This window comes from Colossoma macropomum, unplaced genomic scaffold (genome assembly GCF_904425465.1).
Source record: "Colossoma macropomum unplaced genomic scaffold, Colossoma_macropomum, whole genome shotgun sequence".
Lineage (NCBI taxonomy): Eukaryota > Metazoa > Chordata > Actinopteri > Characiformes > Serrasalmidae > Colossoma > Colossoma macropomum.
This window is the reverse complement of record NW_023494802.1, coordinates 2,087,448-2,105,974: the sequence shown is the minus strand read 5'-3', so window position 1 is coordinate 2,105,974 and position 18,527 is coordinate 2,087,448. Positions and strand designations below refer to the sequence as shown.

The 18,527-nt window shown below is 39.1% G+C and overlaps 1 protein-coding gene across 1 annotated transcript; it reads right to left on the bottom strand.

The window, feature by feature from the left end:
• Window positions 1-1,311: 1,311 nt before the first annotated feature.
• Window positions 1,312-17,690, bottom strand: zgc:114123 (uncharacterized protein LOC569174 homolog). Its single transcript, XM_036591248.1, has 14 exons — window positions 17,435-17,690; window positions 17,315-17,346; window positions 15,231-15,410; window positions 14,406-14,531; window positions 11,967-12,029; window positions 10,458-10,622; window positions 9,112-9,192; window positions 8,803-8,941; window positions 6,208-6,335; window positions 4,783-4,896; window positions 2,573-2,640; window positions 2,442-2,469; window positions 2,172-2,299; window positions 1,312-1,501 (listed from the first exon to the last, which is right to left on the bottom strand). Exons 1-14 carry the CDS (start codon window positions 17,688-17,690, stop codon window positions 1,333-1,335), a joined length of 1,677 nt encoding a protein of 558 aa, XP_036447141.1. The 3' UTR covers window positions 1,312-1,332.
• Between the last annotated feature and the right edge of the window lie 837 nt (window positions 17,691-18,527).

Genomic DNA, 18,527 nt, shown 5'->3' with positions numbered 1-18,527 from the left:
TAAAAACAGACAATTCTGTAGTGAAAATCACTGCAGGGGCTCAGCAGCACTTCAGAAAATCATCATCTGTGAACACAGTTCATCACTGTATCCACAAATACAAGTTAAAACTCTACCATGCATGAAAGAAATCATACATGAACAAGATTCAGAAATGCTGCCACCCTCTCTGGGCCAAGCTTATTTAAGAGGGACTGAGCTGAAGTAGAAAAGTGTCTTGTGGTCTGACAAATCAAAAATTCTAAACTCTTTATGGAAATCATGGACGCTGTGTCCTCTGGGCTAAAGAAGAGAAGGAGCTTCCAGCCATTATTAGCGCACAGTTCAAAAGCCAGCATCCGTGATGATATAGGGGTGCATTAGTGCACATGGAATGGTGACTTGTACATCTGTAAAGGCACCATTAATGGTGAACGATATATACAGGTTAGTTTTGGAGCAACATGTGCTGCCATCCAGACAACGTCATTTTCAAGGAAGGTCTTGCTTTTTTTTTCCAGCAAGAAAATGTCAAACCACATCCTGTATGTATTACAACAGCATTGCTCTGCAGGATAAGCATCTGGGTGCTAAACTGGCTTGCTTGTAGGACTTAAATAATTTGCACATCATTGCATTGTTTTTATTTACATTTTGCACAGCTTTCCAACTTTTTGGAAACAGGGCTGTAGAAACATCTTAAAATGTAAGGAATGAATATTTTATTAGTGAGACAATGATGTTTGTTTGGCCAATTTGACAGTTACCTGTACATACTGTGCCTATTCTGTGACTGCACATGGCTGTAAATGGGCAAAATTTAATGGGGGTGGCGGATCAGTCAATTTTCCTACATTGCTTTTATTTGCATTTGCCAGTTCTGCAAACAGTAGGACAAAACATACATTTTTACTTCATAGCATAAAACAGGACAGTAAATATGGAAAAAAATATTTATTTTCCTTCTGATATTTAAAAGGATCTTAAAATATTTAACATTTTATACAACTAGAACGCTGTTATGAGTGAATGTCCACTGTGATCTAGCAGCCCAAAAACAACTCATTCTAGCCCAACAACAAAAATAATCAAAAACGAACATGACACACATACACCTCCACAGTGACAGTGGCTAAAGGAGGAAACGGTGCTGTAGGGGGCTTAAAGGCACCAACATTAGGTGTGGAAATCGAGAAAAGTCATCCAATCACACAAAGAATTTTGTCCCAACATCCACTTGCAACGTCCATAAGCACTATAAGCTTTGAGTGCCAGGATGAGCTGAGACAAAGCCACAGTTTGATGAGAATCAGCCAATTCAGGGGAGGGATTAGGGGGGGTGTAATAAGAGGGTCAAATCTCCTGAGGGTCTGTAATTGGGCAGTGGGAATGGACTGTGTCGCATGCCTCAAGGAGAAGGCCCTGGCAGCCCACACATACATCCTGACTGTGCCAGTCTCTCATAGCCAAGCTGTGGAGAGAGACAGAGCTGGGCAGGCGAGCTTCTAGAACCAGAGGGACCCTGAAATGACACAGAAATAAAAGAAGCCATATTGCCCTCTACACTTCCTGTAGTGTATTACAGCCTGTCAGAATGTAGCTTAGTGGATCATAACATTATAGAGCACATTTTTAAATAAACCATACTGGAGTACTTTGGTTTTCAAGTGAACGTTGCTGCCCTCTAAGAACTGATTTCTTTATAATGCTCTGTAATATTTATATGATCCATTTGTCCTATTTGGCCCTCAAAATTATTTATAAATTATTAGCCTGTTTCACCCAGAGATGCACTACAGTCCCCAGCATTCACTGCAACAACTGATGAAAATGAAAATATGCCTGGTGTCTAGTTCAAGCAATATGCAGTTTTAAGAAAACTACCTAAAACAATTCATTTTTACTTGGAATTATTTTCGAATAAGTACTCAATATCCATTTTGCTGTTGCAGTTTTGGCATATTTGTTTGTGTGATCCAGTCATTCTGACATTGTAATACATTATAGGAAGTGTAAGGGGCAATATGGCTTCTACTGTTTCACTGCACCATAAGAGAAGAAAATAATTGCACAGGTAGCTCCAATTAGTTAATTAACTGTAACAGTCAACAGATTAATTATAGCCAAAAAAGGTCACTAGTTACAGCCTTAACAGGCCACAAAGTCATGTGACAGCATAATGTTTTACTCACCGGGACGGGTCCCATGACCAGCGCTCATTCCAGAAGTTTCTTTGGCTTTGTTCACTTTCTTTATTCAGTATGATTTTCTTAAAGAAGCTTAGGGGAAGGTTGATGCACCATTTGAATGGCAGACGCATCTTTGTTGCAGTATGGCACAGATGAGGGAATGTTTTAAAACAAAAAATTTAAAAAATAAAGCTCAAATAGCAAATCATTCAGCTTCTGCCATGTTCAATACATTATAATGGCAACTGATGCACCAGCACTAATAAAACTTACCTCTACACAACACTCTGGACATACGACCCTATCGACAGTACACAAAGAGAGTCAGAGAAATCTATGATCTGCAATGCTAAGCAGATTTGGACAAAAAAAAAGAAAAAAAAACCAAAACAAAAGAATCGTACCTACTGCAAAGAGAACAGAAGTTGTGCCAGGTGAAATACAAACTTCGTTTTGTACAACACGAACAAACCTGATGAAGAAAAAGAAGCATAACATTTTACAGAGAACAAATTGACCCTTCCAGACCCTGGCACCAGTGCAGCCTGAAGCCCGGCTGCAGCATCCTTCAGCTGCTACAACAATCTATGATTGCAGCTCTGTCATTCAAATAAGGCTTTTAAACAGGTTTTAAAGTAATACTTTCAGCACCTTCAGACTACACTGAACAGTGCTCAGGATAAAAATCAATGAGCAGCAAACTAACAAAAGCAACAACAGAGCAGTTATACTACATACATCATACATACTAGGGGTGGGAATCTCTAGGCACCTCACGATTCGATTACGATTCAGAGAGCTGCGATGCGATTATAAAACGATTATCGATGCATCTCGATGCATCTTTTTTTCTATATAGCATTTATATTTTCTCACTGTGTGAGCTCAAGTTTCGAGTTCAAGTTTCAAGTTTGTCATTTGCACAACATGTCAGGACATTTATGCATTGAAATGCTTGTGGTGAGGCTCAGCTAATCACTCTACAGAAAGTAAATAAGTAAAAATAAAAATACAAGAAAAACCAACTGAAATACATTAAACATACACAAAATATAGAGACAATATTCATTTTAAAGTGACTAAGTAACTCACTGTTGTTATTTAAAGTGACTTGGTACTTTTAAAGCAAAGTATTTGTAATGATCCATAATGAATTTACTTCCAATATCTTTTATTAATAAAACAGATGGAAGTGATGTGGCAAGTGAACTGGAAGGCTCTCATTCAGTGCTCTTGTTTGTAGCACATGAGATGCTGCTGCTACTCATCTGTGATAAAATGCGCAGTTACGGTGAAATAAGATCCAGTGGCGAGTGGATCTCCACGCAGCACGTTACAGCTATTCTACCCGTTTTCTTTAGTGATTTTATAACTCCGGTTTTGGTCTCGTTGCAGAGACGGGGGGGGTCGCTGTGTCAGTAAAATATCTTTGAGACGGGACGTCTGCGCAACATAGCATGAAAGCCCTGTTTCACAATGACTGAGAACCGGCATGCAGACTGCAGGTCACATAGCAGCGATGCGTTATTCGCATTTATAAGCAGCACAGTTGGTTTCCTGGTATGTTAAATCTGCAACGAGAGACTGTCACACACTAAAAAGTGGCGAAGCCTTTAGTCAGCTTCTCTTTCGAATTCTCCCGTTCCACCTTAAATGGTGCCGCGTTTACATTCGGCGCCTCAGTTAGAATTTAAGGTGGAATAGGTAAATTCGAACAAGAAACTGGAGAATAAAAAGCGACTTCAGCCTCGTAAAACAGCCGAACATTGAGAGACTTTTAACAAGAAACTGATCTACTTCTGAGGAAAAGTTTTCTGGCGGAGATGGTAGGAAAGCGGCTACAGCTGAAGCTTAAAGCAAAGCGAAGTTAATCTGTGTTTTCGTTTATATTGTTTAGCCCATACTATGACCTTAGCACATACTGAGACACTTGTGGCTCCCAAGGTGGTTTGATTTTTGTTGAAAGGACAAAATGGCTCTTCTTATCATTTGGATTGTGACTCCTGACCTAACCTGGCTTTTAATGCAGAGGTCGGATTTCTCACTCATCCAGCTGTGTTTTTGTTATGTGCCGCCACAGACTGTCCGGGCGCTGCACTTCCGCACTTCCAAGTTCCGCTTTTTGCGTTCCGTCAACATTACGTTATAAATTAAATATTTAGAAAATCGATTTTTGACATTTGTGAATCGATTCAGAATTGTTCACATCCGCATCGCGATGCATCTAAGAATCGATTTTTTCCCGCACCCCTAATACATACATACATACATACATACATACATGGTTTTGGATTACTGAAAGTAATAAATATGTTCTAAATAAGCTTATTTTGTCCACTCGTGGCTATAACATTCTTCTTTAGGGTCAAATTTGGGCAAATAAGTGATTAGTAATTTAAACATGAAATTGTTCTTTAAACTGTCCTTTAAAGGCCATCTGAGTTGTAGCTGTAGTTCTTAATGCATTCTATAAACGCATACTCTGAGCCATGTATTTGAGGCTGATTTCTCCTCTGGCACTGAAAACTAGGCTAGAGTAAGTCTGCACTTACTGTACATTTATATCTTAACGTCTTTCACTATAAAATGCTTCTGAAAGTGGTGCTGGACTCACCCGCCAGTTCCTGTAGGTGTCACACAACATGGTCTTCAGACTCCCCTCGCTGGAATAGTGCTTATTAATCACATCAGCGATTGTCACGGGAACAGGCGCTTTGTTTTTCAGAGCCTGTCAATCAACGACAACGGCCTAAATCAATCAATAATTCATGTATAAGTTTTAAAAAGTTTGAGAGCACCAACTTATTGCTCTAGAAATTTAAACCTGACATACTTGAAAATGTCACTTTAAACTTGAATTAAAACTAAATTTCATAATTTAACATTTTACATTCAGATTTGTGTTTTGTTTTCTAATTTCTTTACAGTGGTTGTAATAGGAACCAGGGGTCACCATGACTACAACACAAATATAGGCATTTTATTTACTATCCGAAACCACCAGTGAACCTACATGTGTCTTCCGAATGTTTAATGGAATGTTGAAAATAAGTCTTTGAGAACGATTTTGTCTCATTTTATACACATGTATGATTTAAAGAAGAAAGAAAGAGGCCAATGTCTGACATCACGTAGTGTATTCATAACCATTGCATGTAACTTTCGGTGAGGGAGCTTTTAGAGGTGGACGTCTGGTTCCCATCACCACTGTTGTGAAAAATTCTCAAGGTGTTCTAGAACAAAGCATTTCACACTGAACCACTCTAAGGGACTTTACATCTCAACCATTTAATTATGCAGAAATTGAGAAATCAGTGAAGTTCCCCTTTAAACTTGGTACATACAAGCTGGTAAGTCTCCCGGTTGCTGGCGAAGGATCTTGTGCGTCGTTTTCCTCGAGAAAGCCTACAGCCTGCAGTCGGACTCTGTGGTGTGGAAGAGAGAGCAGGAAGGAACCTCAGACTTCGTTCGCCGGAACCTGTACAGAACCGAGAGTCACACCACAAGACGACATTAATGCTGGCCTACAGGGAGGGAAAAATGAGTTTATCTGAAGGTAGTGATTCAATTGCATAGATTTTGGAGTGTAAAGAATGATTAGAATTGATTACAGTGATAAAGTATAAGCTTAAGCAAAATTCTTAAAGTGAATTTTCCAATAAAAAAAAAAAGCTGGTGTAATCTTATTGTCTATACTCTACTACGACAAGAAGAAGGCAGTGCATTTTTAAAAACAGAAAACACACTAAAATAATCACTCCATGATTAAAGTTGTCTTTTCACAATGCAGAATAGTAAGACAGTATAATAAGAGTAGTAAGAGAGAATCATAATCTAAGCAAGATCTTCAATCCTTTGTCATTGTTTTGTTCAAGCCAAGATGAACTGAAAACTTCAGTACCTGCAAAACTGTCTTCCTGTGCAGGAGAACTGCCTTTACATGCCCCCCCCTAAAAAAAAATATCATATGCTTTTTACAACTTAATATTTGGGTGAACAGTAGATATGAAAATCAAAGCACTTAAGCGATAGGTCCTACTTGTGAAGGTGCCCCCTGTTGGCTCGGGTTGGGAACTGAATTCAGAAAGAATGACGTGTCTTCATGTGAAGAGTCCTCGTAGATGGGCACGAGGCAGTTTGAGGGCGAGCAGCCGGTCTCCACAGTACCTGCACCAAGATTAACAAAGAGGCAGCTGAAACTTCCAGAAATCCACAGATGCATGGCCTTGAGCTCTCCATGTGCAACTGAAAACAACTTAGTGACGAACTGAATAAATATACTGTTTATTAGAATTGTGACAGTACAACATATTGCAATGTTCAACACGAGCCTCTCAATTTAATATGCACACAGACTGGAGCTAATAAAGCACTCAGTTTAATACTGATTGTTCTGGAAACCACCACTTTCCACCACTTGGAAAAAGGGCCATAGAGGAGGCCATAATAATGTGAGTTTCTCCATTACGACTGAGGATTTTCATAATTATGACCAAATATCTCAAAAATTACTTACAATCTCCTAATAATGAGAATTACTAGAATTAGTACTTATGGATGGTTTGAGAATTTTTTAAAAGACACAAAAAGGGTCTTCTATGCAAAAGAAAGCTTTTAAGTCATAATCAGATTCTAAGTCAAAATCGTGAGAAACCTCGACTCAATATTGTTAGACAGCAAGTCATAATTAGGAGAAAAGATGTAATTTAAGCAATAGAACACGTGAGGGAGTGTGTTACCACGAAATAACACCACGGCTGTGTTCACAGTAACACACAACCTCGAGTGTTCTATTGCCTTTATACAACAGTTAAATAAATAAAGTAAGAAATAAATAAATTTGCCTGTGAACATGGCATTTAATATGTTTTAATGTTAGCAGTTCCTTCCGCCAAATTATAGTTTCTTAACAAGCAGCTCGTTGCTACGTCACAGTAACAAACTCCGCTCACTCGTTGCACAGTCAGCAGTTCATTGTTCAGCCAGTCTGTAAAGCATTTTACAGTCCATTTTGTTTGGTGAATGGTGTTCGGTTCATTTCTAGCTAATTCCAGGTTGTTTAGGTGTTCTTCTGTCACAGCTGCCGACTGAAAAGCTTGCTCAGTGGTAATGGCAGTTTGGGAATTTAGTGTAGTTTCATCTTCAGAGTCTGACCAAATCAGCTGTCGGTCAAATGTGATCTTAAAAGTAACCATTTTCTGTTTCTGTTGGCTTGAGCGTCTCCTACATCCGTCAAAGTTGTTGCTTAGCAATGGCGTCTCAGCGGAGTGATAGTGTTTGTGAAAAACGCTTCTCAAACAATCATCTTGCGTGGCCGGAACTAACTGTTGTATAATAGGAGATAGAAAGTCATAAGACAATCTCATTTTGGCCAAAGATGATGAGATAATGAGAATTCTCCTAATCGAGATGCCAAGTCACATTTATGAGAAGCGTTCTCTATTTTATGAGATCACAATACTAGTTGTCAAGTCATTTATGACAATCTCATTATGAGATAGGATGTCAAAATGAGATACTAAGTAGCAAGTGTGAGATACTAAGTCATAAAATATTCTCATTATTATCAGAAAGCAAGGCAGTTATGAGATGCCATATCAATTATGAAAGTCATAATGATGAGAAAACTTCATTGTTAAGACTTACTAAAAGACTCAGTGGGCAGAAATGGGCTTCCATAGATTAGACTGCATGAAGTATAATAAAAATGAAACAAGCCCACAATGAGGACAGACTTTACTCTTTACCTCAAAATCGAGAACAGGGAGAAAATGCACATTGCTTGTTAGCTGGAGGCCACGATAATAGCTTGTGGCTTGGGCAATATTGTAACTTTATGGATGTTTCATAACACTCCAATAAACTGAAAACTGAAACATTAACATGTTAACAGAAAGCAGATTTTCAGGCTGTATCGAAAAATTGAATTGAGACACCATTACAGTGCACAGTGTGTCATACAGTGTCAAACCACATTATCACGACTAGTAGAGATTACTGACCAACTCCACAGGGTTTAAGGAGAGTATTTTAGGCCTGCAGCGTGTTCACTCTAATAATTACAGTGCTACAAGGGATTCTCTGAGCGAGGGCACAGAAGAACCACATCTGGTTTCCTAAAGAACCCTGTTTAAAAGTTTTATAAGGGTTCTTCTTAAAGTTTACATTATGTGGAGATTCTTCAAAGTTCTTCACACTCACATTTGACCTCATTCGCCCATATCTTAAAAGTGTTCTTGAGAAAGGAAGAAAAAGTCTGTTAGATTGATGGTGTTCTTAAGCCGCAAAACGTTTCACACCTTTGTGCTCGAGTGTGTGAAGATTCTGTTCTTACGTAAGAACAAATGCCAAATAAGAAAACATTGGTGATTGATAATCTTCATGAAGAACTGTAAGCGGGTTTTAAAAAGAAATTTCTTCTTAAGAACGGTTGGTGAATGGGGGATGGGGACTGTTGGTTTTGCCAAACTTCCACCTTAGCTTGACTGGACTCTTCAGCTCCTTAATAGTTGGTCTGTTGTGTTGGAGCCAGGGGAAGAAGTCCTCTAAAGCACAGAGATCGTCCAGGACTAACTAAACTACAGCTCTAATATCTACCGTCAACAGAGATGATAATATAACGGCAGATTCCTACCTTTATAAGACCGTCTTTTCTTATACGAGGACAGCAGCTTCATTCGGTCAGCTGAGCGGATCTCCTGCATCAGCAGTTCATGCAGACTGGTCTCATGTTTGGGGTTTTGAACTCTGGGCTTTAGGTTGCGCTCAGAGACCTGAACAACAAGACACAAACTAGATTGGTCTTCAAAAACAGGAGGGGAGCTTTTGGAACGACAAAATATTTGACAAGCCAATATTTCTTCCACCACAGAATGCAGTTACATAAAGCTATCAGGACACATACTGTAAACACTTAGCATTCACTAATAAGACAAATACTCACTGGACGCAGTTTCGGCCCTGACCGTATCACCTCTAACAGCGCCTGGTGAGGGTCCAACTTGCTCTGACCATTCCTCCCCGCCTGCATGAAAGAGTGACCACAGACACATACATTGTACAATTTCATTTTACAAAATAATTGTTTAGTGATCTAAGATCCACAGAACACAAATGTTCCTGTACATTTTCCAGTGTATCTTACAGCATCTTACATCTTACTATTCTCTTATAAAAAAACTGACATTAAGCGTTATTTTACTGTGATTTTTGTTTTATCTAACAAACCATCAACCTATTAAAGGAGATTGTTACCAAAGTGACAGAATCCTCAATTTCATTTTACAATATACAGATGATTGCAAGAGTTTGTGCAACTCTGGCCAAATCACACATTTCGTTCACTTCTGAAATGAAGGAAAATGGAACACAGGCTGGTTTCTACAACAGGACAATGGTCCAAAACATACTGCAAAATCCTCCATGAACTACTTTAAGAGACACAGGCTGAAGTTTTTGGAGTGATCCTTAGAGTCCCCTGACTTTTACACCACTGAAAATCTAGGGAGTATTTAAGATCTCTGATTTTACACACGCTGCCAAGTGGGTGAAATTTCTCTCGCTTGAAAATTTCCAAACAGTAAGACTCCTATCTGGCTACAAAAAGTACTCATGTCTGTCACAAGGGAATTACCAAGCACTGACTTAGTAGGGTGCTCAAACATTTGCACAAGCCATGTGTACAGCTTTGTTTTGTTAAATATTTCACATTTGAATATTGCTGCAGAGGTTGGGATCACTTCTTTTCAATTCAACAAATAAACAAAAATGTATAATTTGGTGTTTGCACCAATATAATTTGGTGTTTGCATTCAAATTGTAAGTATGTGTGTTATGCTTTAATTAAAACATCCAAAAAATGCAAAGACTAGAAATCATCCAATAAATGATTTAAACAAGTTTTACATCATGTAAAACTGAGAAAATAATATTTGCTAAAAAGGACTTCTTATGCCAAAAAGTGGGACATTTTACCCTTTTTTGTGCTATAAAATCAAAAGTGTACTGTTCCAGCATATTTCCTCTAACTGTAACTAAAACAGCTCAAAGAGCTTAACAACACTAAATATTATATAAAAACAATTGCAATTACAAAAATGGAGAATGAAAGATGAAAAAAAACAAACAAACAAAAAAAAACTCAATGAATGCAGACAACATAGAAGCAATTAAAAAGGAGCAAAACAGAAAAAAAGATGAGAATAAATGAATAAAAGCTTAAAGCACAATAAAAAAGTAGAAGAATTAAATAAGTAAATTAATAAAGGAGAACATGACGGGGGCGCTGACCTGCACCTTGCGGAGCGTGTAGCGTCTGAGCTGGATGTCCTGCAGGAGCTGGCTGAAGGGTGAAGTGTCCGCAGGCAGACGGGCGCTAGTGCTCAGTGTGGCCTTTGGGGGGCGCAAGACCACACCTCTGCTCAGCTCCTCCAACAGGTCCTTCCACACAAACTCCTGAGTGCCGCTCTGGAGAAAAGAACCCAAATACCTGATCTGAACTTGTCTGCATTTAAAAGATTTATTCACATCAACACTTATAAAAAGTCACAAAACACATGAGTTAAACTGAGCCTCAACCTGGCAACCCAAAACTGACTTTCAAAGCCATTGTTAAAGGGGACTTCCACTGATTTTTCAAAATTTCTGCATAATTAAATTGATGTAAATGAAGTCATCCAGGGGTGCGTTTCCCAAAAGCGGTGTTGAACAACTACCATAGTTAAATGATAGAGAGACTACCATTGTGGACACTCTCTCTCTCTCTCTCTCTCCACGGTTACCACAGTGGTTGCTCAACGACAATTTCAAGAAACACAGTGACTGAATGGTTTGTGTGAAATGCTTGGTTTCTTAAAAGGTTCTTTAGAGAAGAAGATGCTTGTATATAGAACCATGAAACCCTTTGTATGATTAAAGGGTTTTTGGCATCATGAAATTGTTCTTTTTGATGGAGATTGATGGAGAATGCACTGTAGATGGTTCTACATGCAACCTTTTTGAAAATGGTTCTATATAGCACCAAAAAAGGTTCTTCTAATGAAACAGGCTTGACATCGTAACAGAAGAACCCTTTTTGGTGCTGTATAGATCCATTTTTGAAAGGATTCTATATGGAACAATGTCAAGCACATTCTCCATCTCCATCAATCTGAAGAACGCCTTCATGCTGCAAAGAACCCTTTAATTATACAAAGGGTTCTTTGAGTGTCCATGCTTCCAGAACCATTTTCTTTATTAAGAACCCTTAAAAGAACCATCATTCTCAAGATTGTGAGAAACTTGCTGAGTCAGAATTGTTCACTGTGACGGTGATAGGAACCAGACGTCCACCTCTAAAAGCTCCCTCACAGAAAGTTACTACATGAAATGGTTAGAAATACACTGCCTGATATCTGAGACATTGTTTTATGACTGTTTTGAAAAGATTTCTGCATAAAATGTGTGTGTGGGTTTAACAGAGAACATGAGAACATGTAAGGGCAAAGTAGTCTCTGAAGGAGAAATATAGTAAATAAATATATTATACATTCCTGTTGTAGCCATTGGGATATCTGGTTCCTATCAAGAGAGTGAGTTTCTCCACAGTAAATCATTTCACATCAAACCACTCAATGGCTTTATGTACCATGTAGCATTTTTTTAAAAAAATGGATGGAAATCCCCTTTAATGCCACTCAAGTCTATAACATGCAACAAATTCGGATTTGTTACAACATCTACCATTATAGCACTTGCTTAACCTTAACTGTAGCACATTTAAATGAAACAAAGTTTTTTTCAGAACTGACATTTCCTTACCCAGTTAGTTGTTACGTTCGGTACCAGGCTGGTCTCTGATTCCACAATCATTTTCTGCAGACTCTGAATTATTAAAGAGATCACTCAATTCAACTTAGTCGACCATTAAAGTATGCTTATCTCTTCATAAAAGTCTTTGCTTCTACAAACTACTACAAGCAACTTTGTAAATAGAAAAAGTCATATCTATAAAACTCCTGGGTCATTTTCCATAAAACATTAAATTTTCCTACTGTAAGCCATTAAATTCAGCCCAAAGTTTTGCAACCCCATTTCCAAAAAAGTTGGGATGCTGTGCAAAATGTAAATGAAAACAGAATGCAACGATACACAAATAATTTAAACCCTATATTAAATTGAAAATAGTACAAAGACAACATATCGATATATATGAGGAGTTTTATGGCTGAAAAATATTTGCCCATTTTGAACTTGATCCCAAAAACATGTTTCAAGAAAGTTGGGACGAGGGTATGAGATTTTTAACAGTGTAACACCACTGGCACTGCAGTTTAGTTCATAATTTGGCTTAATCCATGTCCAGGAAATGGGCTTTTTAATGTGTACCAAGTCTAGTATTAAAGTTCAGAACCTTAAAGGGGAATTCCACCAATTTTTCTAAATTTTTCCACACCCTCCTGAGACTCTGGCTTCCTTGTGCTCAATACATGACTAGATCAACCTTAAACTGATTCTCTCAAATAAGAATGGATTGTGCTTGTATCAGCACTGCCAACATCTTGTGTTCCAAAAAGATGGCACCCATCTCAGAAAACCTGCCTCATAGGAGAAGTGCACACAAGAAGATACATTTGGGCCAGTTTCATAGAACACACTGCCGGATTTACTGTGACGTTAAGAGCAAAGAGCGTGACTGACATTTGCTCATTCATAAACAAGGATCACTGGTATGTTTGCATTTACGTGTCGTAGTGATTCATAACACAGTACCACAAAAAAACAAACCTAAACCGCTTTGACGGTAATTTTCCTGTAAACCTTCTAACTGCTGTTGTAGGCCAACATGAGGGGGAGGAAGACTTGTTTGAACAGGATTTCAGATCAGTAGATTTAACTGGCACTGCACTTAAACCGGCATCTTCTTCATGCGTCAAATTCAACGCTTGGTGAATCCTTTCTGTGTGTGGAAAGATGGTTTAGCTTGTGAAAAATAATCTGACAAGATTCTAATTACTTAGAGTTGATTTTATTGCAGCCAGTTTTATTTGTGAACCCTATTTTTCAATTTACAATGACTTTTGACTAGTAAAAACGTACTTCTTACAAGCTAAAACTGAATTCTTACTAGTCGATATTTATTATTTACTAGTGGAAATTCAGTTTTCAAATGCGTAACTTGAACGTGATCAGGAAATCAGGAAATAAAATGCCTGCCATAGTAATCAGAATTTCAGCATGTTAACTTTTAATTGCATGGGGAGAATAAATGACCATGTTAAAACAAATGTTAGTAAGAAACTGTTTCAATAGATATAATGAAGTGGAAAGAGGCCTAAATTCTTAGCAATGAGAAATGAAATTTCACATTCTAAAATATAATTCATACAATTAAAATTGTTGAGATTTTGATGTAATTTTTTCTAGCATCAGCAACTTCTGATAAACTTTGTCATAACTAAAAGTTAAAAGCATCTCTACTAAATGGTTTACTATTACTTGCAGCACTTCCCTTAAAATCTGTAGCTCCGTTTAAGAATTATGATTTTGTTTCTTCATTTTTGCATCCATTTTGGAGGAGCTTTGCATGGCGTGAGTCTTTAATAAGAGCTCATTTCCTTGTGGATTCGTCTGGAATAAGGTAAAAATACTGCAGCGTTAAAGGGGATCTATTATGCTTTTCTGGTTTTTCTCTTTCCTTTAGTGTGCTGTAACATTTTGTACATGTAAACGGTCTGCAAAGTTACAAAGCTTAAAGTCAAAGTCAGACGGAGAAACTCTCTCCCACAGAAACCACTTTGCTCAGCTGCCTGAAATGCCTCGATGCAGGGACGCAGGAAGGTGTTTTAAGTTGGGGCTGCTGAAATTTTAAGCAGTATGTGACGTGAACGATGATGGCAATCATTTTGCATGCCAATCTCATAACACAGACCCTACTGCCCTCCTACCAGCACCTCGGCATGCCCTCACACGGCGCATGGCAGCTATTGGAGGAAAGAGAGTGTTCAGTGTTGTAGCAGTGTGGAGAAGACGCTGACCTGACTTTCAGGATCGACTCTGGCTCAATTTGATACGACAGAACCAACGCCGCTGTAGAAACAGCCAGAGCGGAGTTTACAGCTGCTCCGGAGAGAAAGGTCTGTCTGCAGACTGCAGGACAGGGGCGGTTGACACATTCTGCAGGGCTGTTACCGCAGTGTTTTTTTGAAACGTAAATAATATTGGTGGAATTGCCCTTTAAGGATCCAGGCTTCTCCTCACCTCCTTTGTTCGCTGGATGATCTGCAGATAGTGGCACAGCTCTATTGTGTGTGAGTAAAGGGTGGAACAAACGCTTCTGTAATGCTGAGCTGCCTGACTGGGGTTATAAAGACGCTCCTCACAAACCTGCAACATAAAAGGTGCCAAAATGAGTTGATACCACAGAAGAAACACTTTCAGTTCCCTCAAGAGAAATTTCTTTAAAAGAAAAAGAAAAAAACATCCCTGTAAATAAGATGAAGGTTTTAAGTTTGAAAGACCGCCAGATGTTGTAAAGTTTCTATACAGTTATAAGGTCCATCCTTGCACTGTTCATCCAGGCCAAGAACCACTGAGGAGCCTTTGTTTTGAGAGGTGCAAGTTATATTAGGATATTTACATATTAAAGGGCCCATATCAGGGAATAAAAACATTAATTCCCTTATAATATTTAATAACTGATAATAGGTAGCGATTATGAAGTCACATCTGTGTCCTTTGAAGCTCTGCACTTTCTTGAGAGGTTTATGCTCCTAAACATTCCTGTTCTTGTCATAGTTTCAGCTCCGCTCAGCTCTACTGACAGTCACGGATTGCACAGTCTCCCAGAAACGCCTCAGACAGTCAATTAGACATGAAACGATAACAAGTAAGCACATGTTCCTTATGACTTCATTTAAATGTTGATAAACCTCACTTCCATTCCTGCACCTGATATTTCAGCTATAATCTCAAAATACAGTGGAAACATGAAAAGTAAGGTGGACTGAAGAACAAACACACCTAATTTAAATGAAAGAGCTCCAAAACTGGTGGAAGTTGCAGTTTACGGCTAGGCCAGCCTACCTGGAGAACCTCAGTGATGGTGCTTATCGGCTGAAGACAGTGTTCTGCTCCAAGCCTGATGTCCACTTTGGTCATCTGAGACACCAGCAGTTCCAGCGTCTCATCCAGCTCCCTTTCCACATCTGCTCCGAGACCCCAGTCAAGACAGGAGTACATCAGACGGCCCACGTAATCTACAGTCTGGGGAAACATGCGCTGCCAGCTTATAAGGTACCACGCTGGCCATTTTATCAGAAACACCCACCATACAGGTTCACTTTGTAGAATTATAGTTACTGACTGCAGTCAATTTTCTTTTACCTAGAGCAGCTTACAAAAATGAACACGTATCCATAAAGGGGAATTCCACCAATATTTTAAAATTTCTTCATAATTAAATGGTTAAAATGTAAACAGAGCCATACAGAGTGGTTTGGTGTGAAATGCTCTGTTCTAGAGAAACTTACCAAGTCAGAACAGTTCACAGGGGTGGTGATAGGAACCAGACGTGCACCTCTAAAAGCTCCCTCACAGAAAGTCTGAGAGACATTGTTTTACGATAGTTTTGAGAAGGTTTTGGTCTAAAACATATCTTTTAATCTATGCATGGCAAAGAGGTACATGCAGAGTGTTGTAAGGCAAAATGGTTCCCAAAGAAAACGTATGGTTTTAGATTTATCACTATGTTACCATCATCAACATTCTGTATAAAGCTTCACTGGTGTTCTTGAATAGCAAATAAAACTGCTATATTTGTGTCATAGTCATGTCGACCCTTGGTTGCCACTACCACCACTGTAAAGAAATCAGAGTCTCTACAATAAATCTTTTCACACCAAACCACTCTGAATGACTTTAAAGCTCAACAATTTAATTGTGCCTTAATTTAAAAAAATTGGTGGAATTCCCCTTTAAGCCAGTACAACCTGGCTTAGAGACCAAAGACACCCTGAGCCAAGACAGTGTCAAAAACAGGAGCCGGTGCGGACACCTAAATACAAAAACACACAGAGATGTGAGATGTTAAGAGTGGACCATCACTCAAAAAGTATGAGGACAAGAGCAGCTGTGAGATCTGAAACTGACCATTGATGAAGGACTAGAGGATGAACAACGCAAACTGTACAGTCTACAGTCTCTGGAGCTACAAGGGAGGGGTTTCCTCACAAAGTGACCAGCATGTATAGGACTTCTAGTTGCATAGCTCCATTGTATTATTTTGAGCAGATACTCAAAGGGCAAGTCCATCAATTTGCATAATTCTATCATTGAGACAAAAGGTCATTGAGTGCTTTGATTCAAAACTGTTTGTTGTAGAGGAACTTATCGACTCAGATTTCTTTACAGTGGTGGTGATAAGAACTAGAGGTCACCATGACTACAACACAAATATAGCCGTTTTATTTACTATCCAAAAACGCCAGTGAACCTACACTCCTAAAAGATGGTTCTTGAGTAACCATGCATTATGCATTCTATATAGAACCATTTTATGCCAAAATGGTTCTTTGCGTGGTGAAATGGTTCTTCAGATTGATGAAGAATGTGTTATATATAGTCCTAAACTTTCTGAAATGGTTCTATATAGCACCCTAAAGCATTCGTCTATTGTATACAAGCTTGACATCACAATAGCAGAACCTTTTTTTGGTGATAACCTCTTCAAAAAGGTTAGAACCATATACAACACATTCTCCATTAATCTGAAGAACCATTTCACCATGCAAAGAGCAATTTCGGCATACAAATGGTTATTTGGGGGGTCATGGTTCTAAACAGAACCACAATCTTTACTAAAGAACCCTTGAAGGACTTTCTTTTAAGTGTACCAAGTTTTTATACGTTGATCATAAAACAGTGATAAATCTGAAAACCTTTCTTAAAGAAAAGGTTTTCTGTAAGGACCGTTTTGTCTTCTAACAACCAGCATGAGTCCCTCCACCATCAATGTTTTTACAAAATATGTCTTAGACCAAAACTACTGTGACATAATGTCTCAGCGTATTTATAACCATTTCATGAAATAACTTTCTGTGAGGGAGCTTTCAGAGGTGGACGTCTGGTTCCCATCACCACCACTGTGAACAGGCTGAACAGCTGCTTACCTGATCCTCAGTCTCCATGACAAACTGCTCACCTGGTTGAAGAAGATGGTGGTCACTGTAAACAAGGTCGGTCAGAGCAGCTCAGCTGAGGGAACTTTAGAGAGGGCAGTCTTGTCTTACCAGTCTTGCTGCTGTCTATTCTCAGAGAGATGCTGCCGTCGTTTGAGAATAAGATGCCCTCAGGTCCTGGGAGCCTGAAGGACTTCCAGGAGGAGAACGTCTCCCCCAGGTCTCCGGTGAAATTGGGCTCGAGCAGTGAGCAGAGCTGGTAGCAGAGCGCCCAGGCCTGCTCCTCACAGACCGGCTGGTTCTGCAACCCGAGAACGTCGCTCAGAGCTACGTGACAGTCGCTGGGCGTGAAAACGCAGCGCTCCATTGGAGGAAACACAGCGTAGCGTTATTAAACAGGCTTATTATTCGGCTTATGTCTCGCGTAACAGGCAATTTAGAGATCGTGCATCATCACGGCGATTAAAACAGCCGCCAAACATGGAAACAAACCAAAGGAAACTGCGAAATAGTCTTTTCTTCAAAGGCCAAACAAAGGCAGAGCGCTATTAAGCTTAATTGCATTCACCTGATTGCCAATGAAGCTCTACAGGCCACGCCCACAACTCAACCTTAGGCCTAATCATTCACGATACTCCCAATTTTCATAATCAAAACCGCTGACCCTTTTTTTTTTCACTCTTTACCTTTATTACAGCTTCCACCTTGTCAGGAGACTCACTTTCAGTTTCTCAAAGAAATCTGCAGACACACCTCCAAAGTTCAGGCTTAGAAGTTGGTTTATCATTTTCTGAAGTAATCAAACACATTCAGTGATGTTGAGGTCTGGACTCTGGGGTGGTCAGTCCATTGTTCAGCTTCTTTGTTTGATGTGTCTGTGTCCTTTTCTCAGTGAGGCTTCTTGACAGCTACCCATCCTTTCAGACCCATAGCGCTGGGTTGTCTTCTCACAGTGGAAGGATGGACAGAAACACCTGTGGATGATTTCAGATCTGAAGCAGCTTGATTTTCTCCTCTCTCACAAAGGTGAAAGCTTTCAGTGCTGTTTATCTGATGGGGACAGCTTTTGTGTCTATCAGGTCTTCCAGGTGGTTGTTAGGAGTCTCATTTGTAGCTTTTAATAATTTTTTAATTCCAGTTTTTTTTTTTTTCACTTATTTTACTTTGACTTTCTTCTTCCTTATGCCAGTGGGTTATCTAATAT

Bases quoted from the DNA above. Each gene is read 5' to 3' on its own strand.
- zgc:114123 (XM_036591248.1), bottom strand. From the start codon at position 17,690: ATGGAGCGCTGCGTTTTCACGCCCAGCGACTGTCACGTAGCTCTGAGC. The intron at 10,623-11,966 runs GTAAGGAAATGT...AGCGGCACTCAG, and splicing joins CGAACGTAACAACTAACTGG to GAGTTTGTGTGGAAGGACCT. The intron at 2,300-2,441 runs GTAAGTTTTATT...ACTGCAACAAAG, and splicing joins GTCCAGAGTGTTGTGTAGAG to ATGCGTCTGCCATTCAAATG.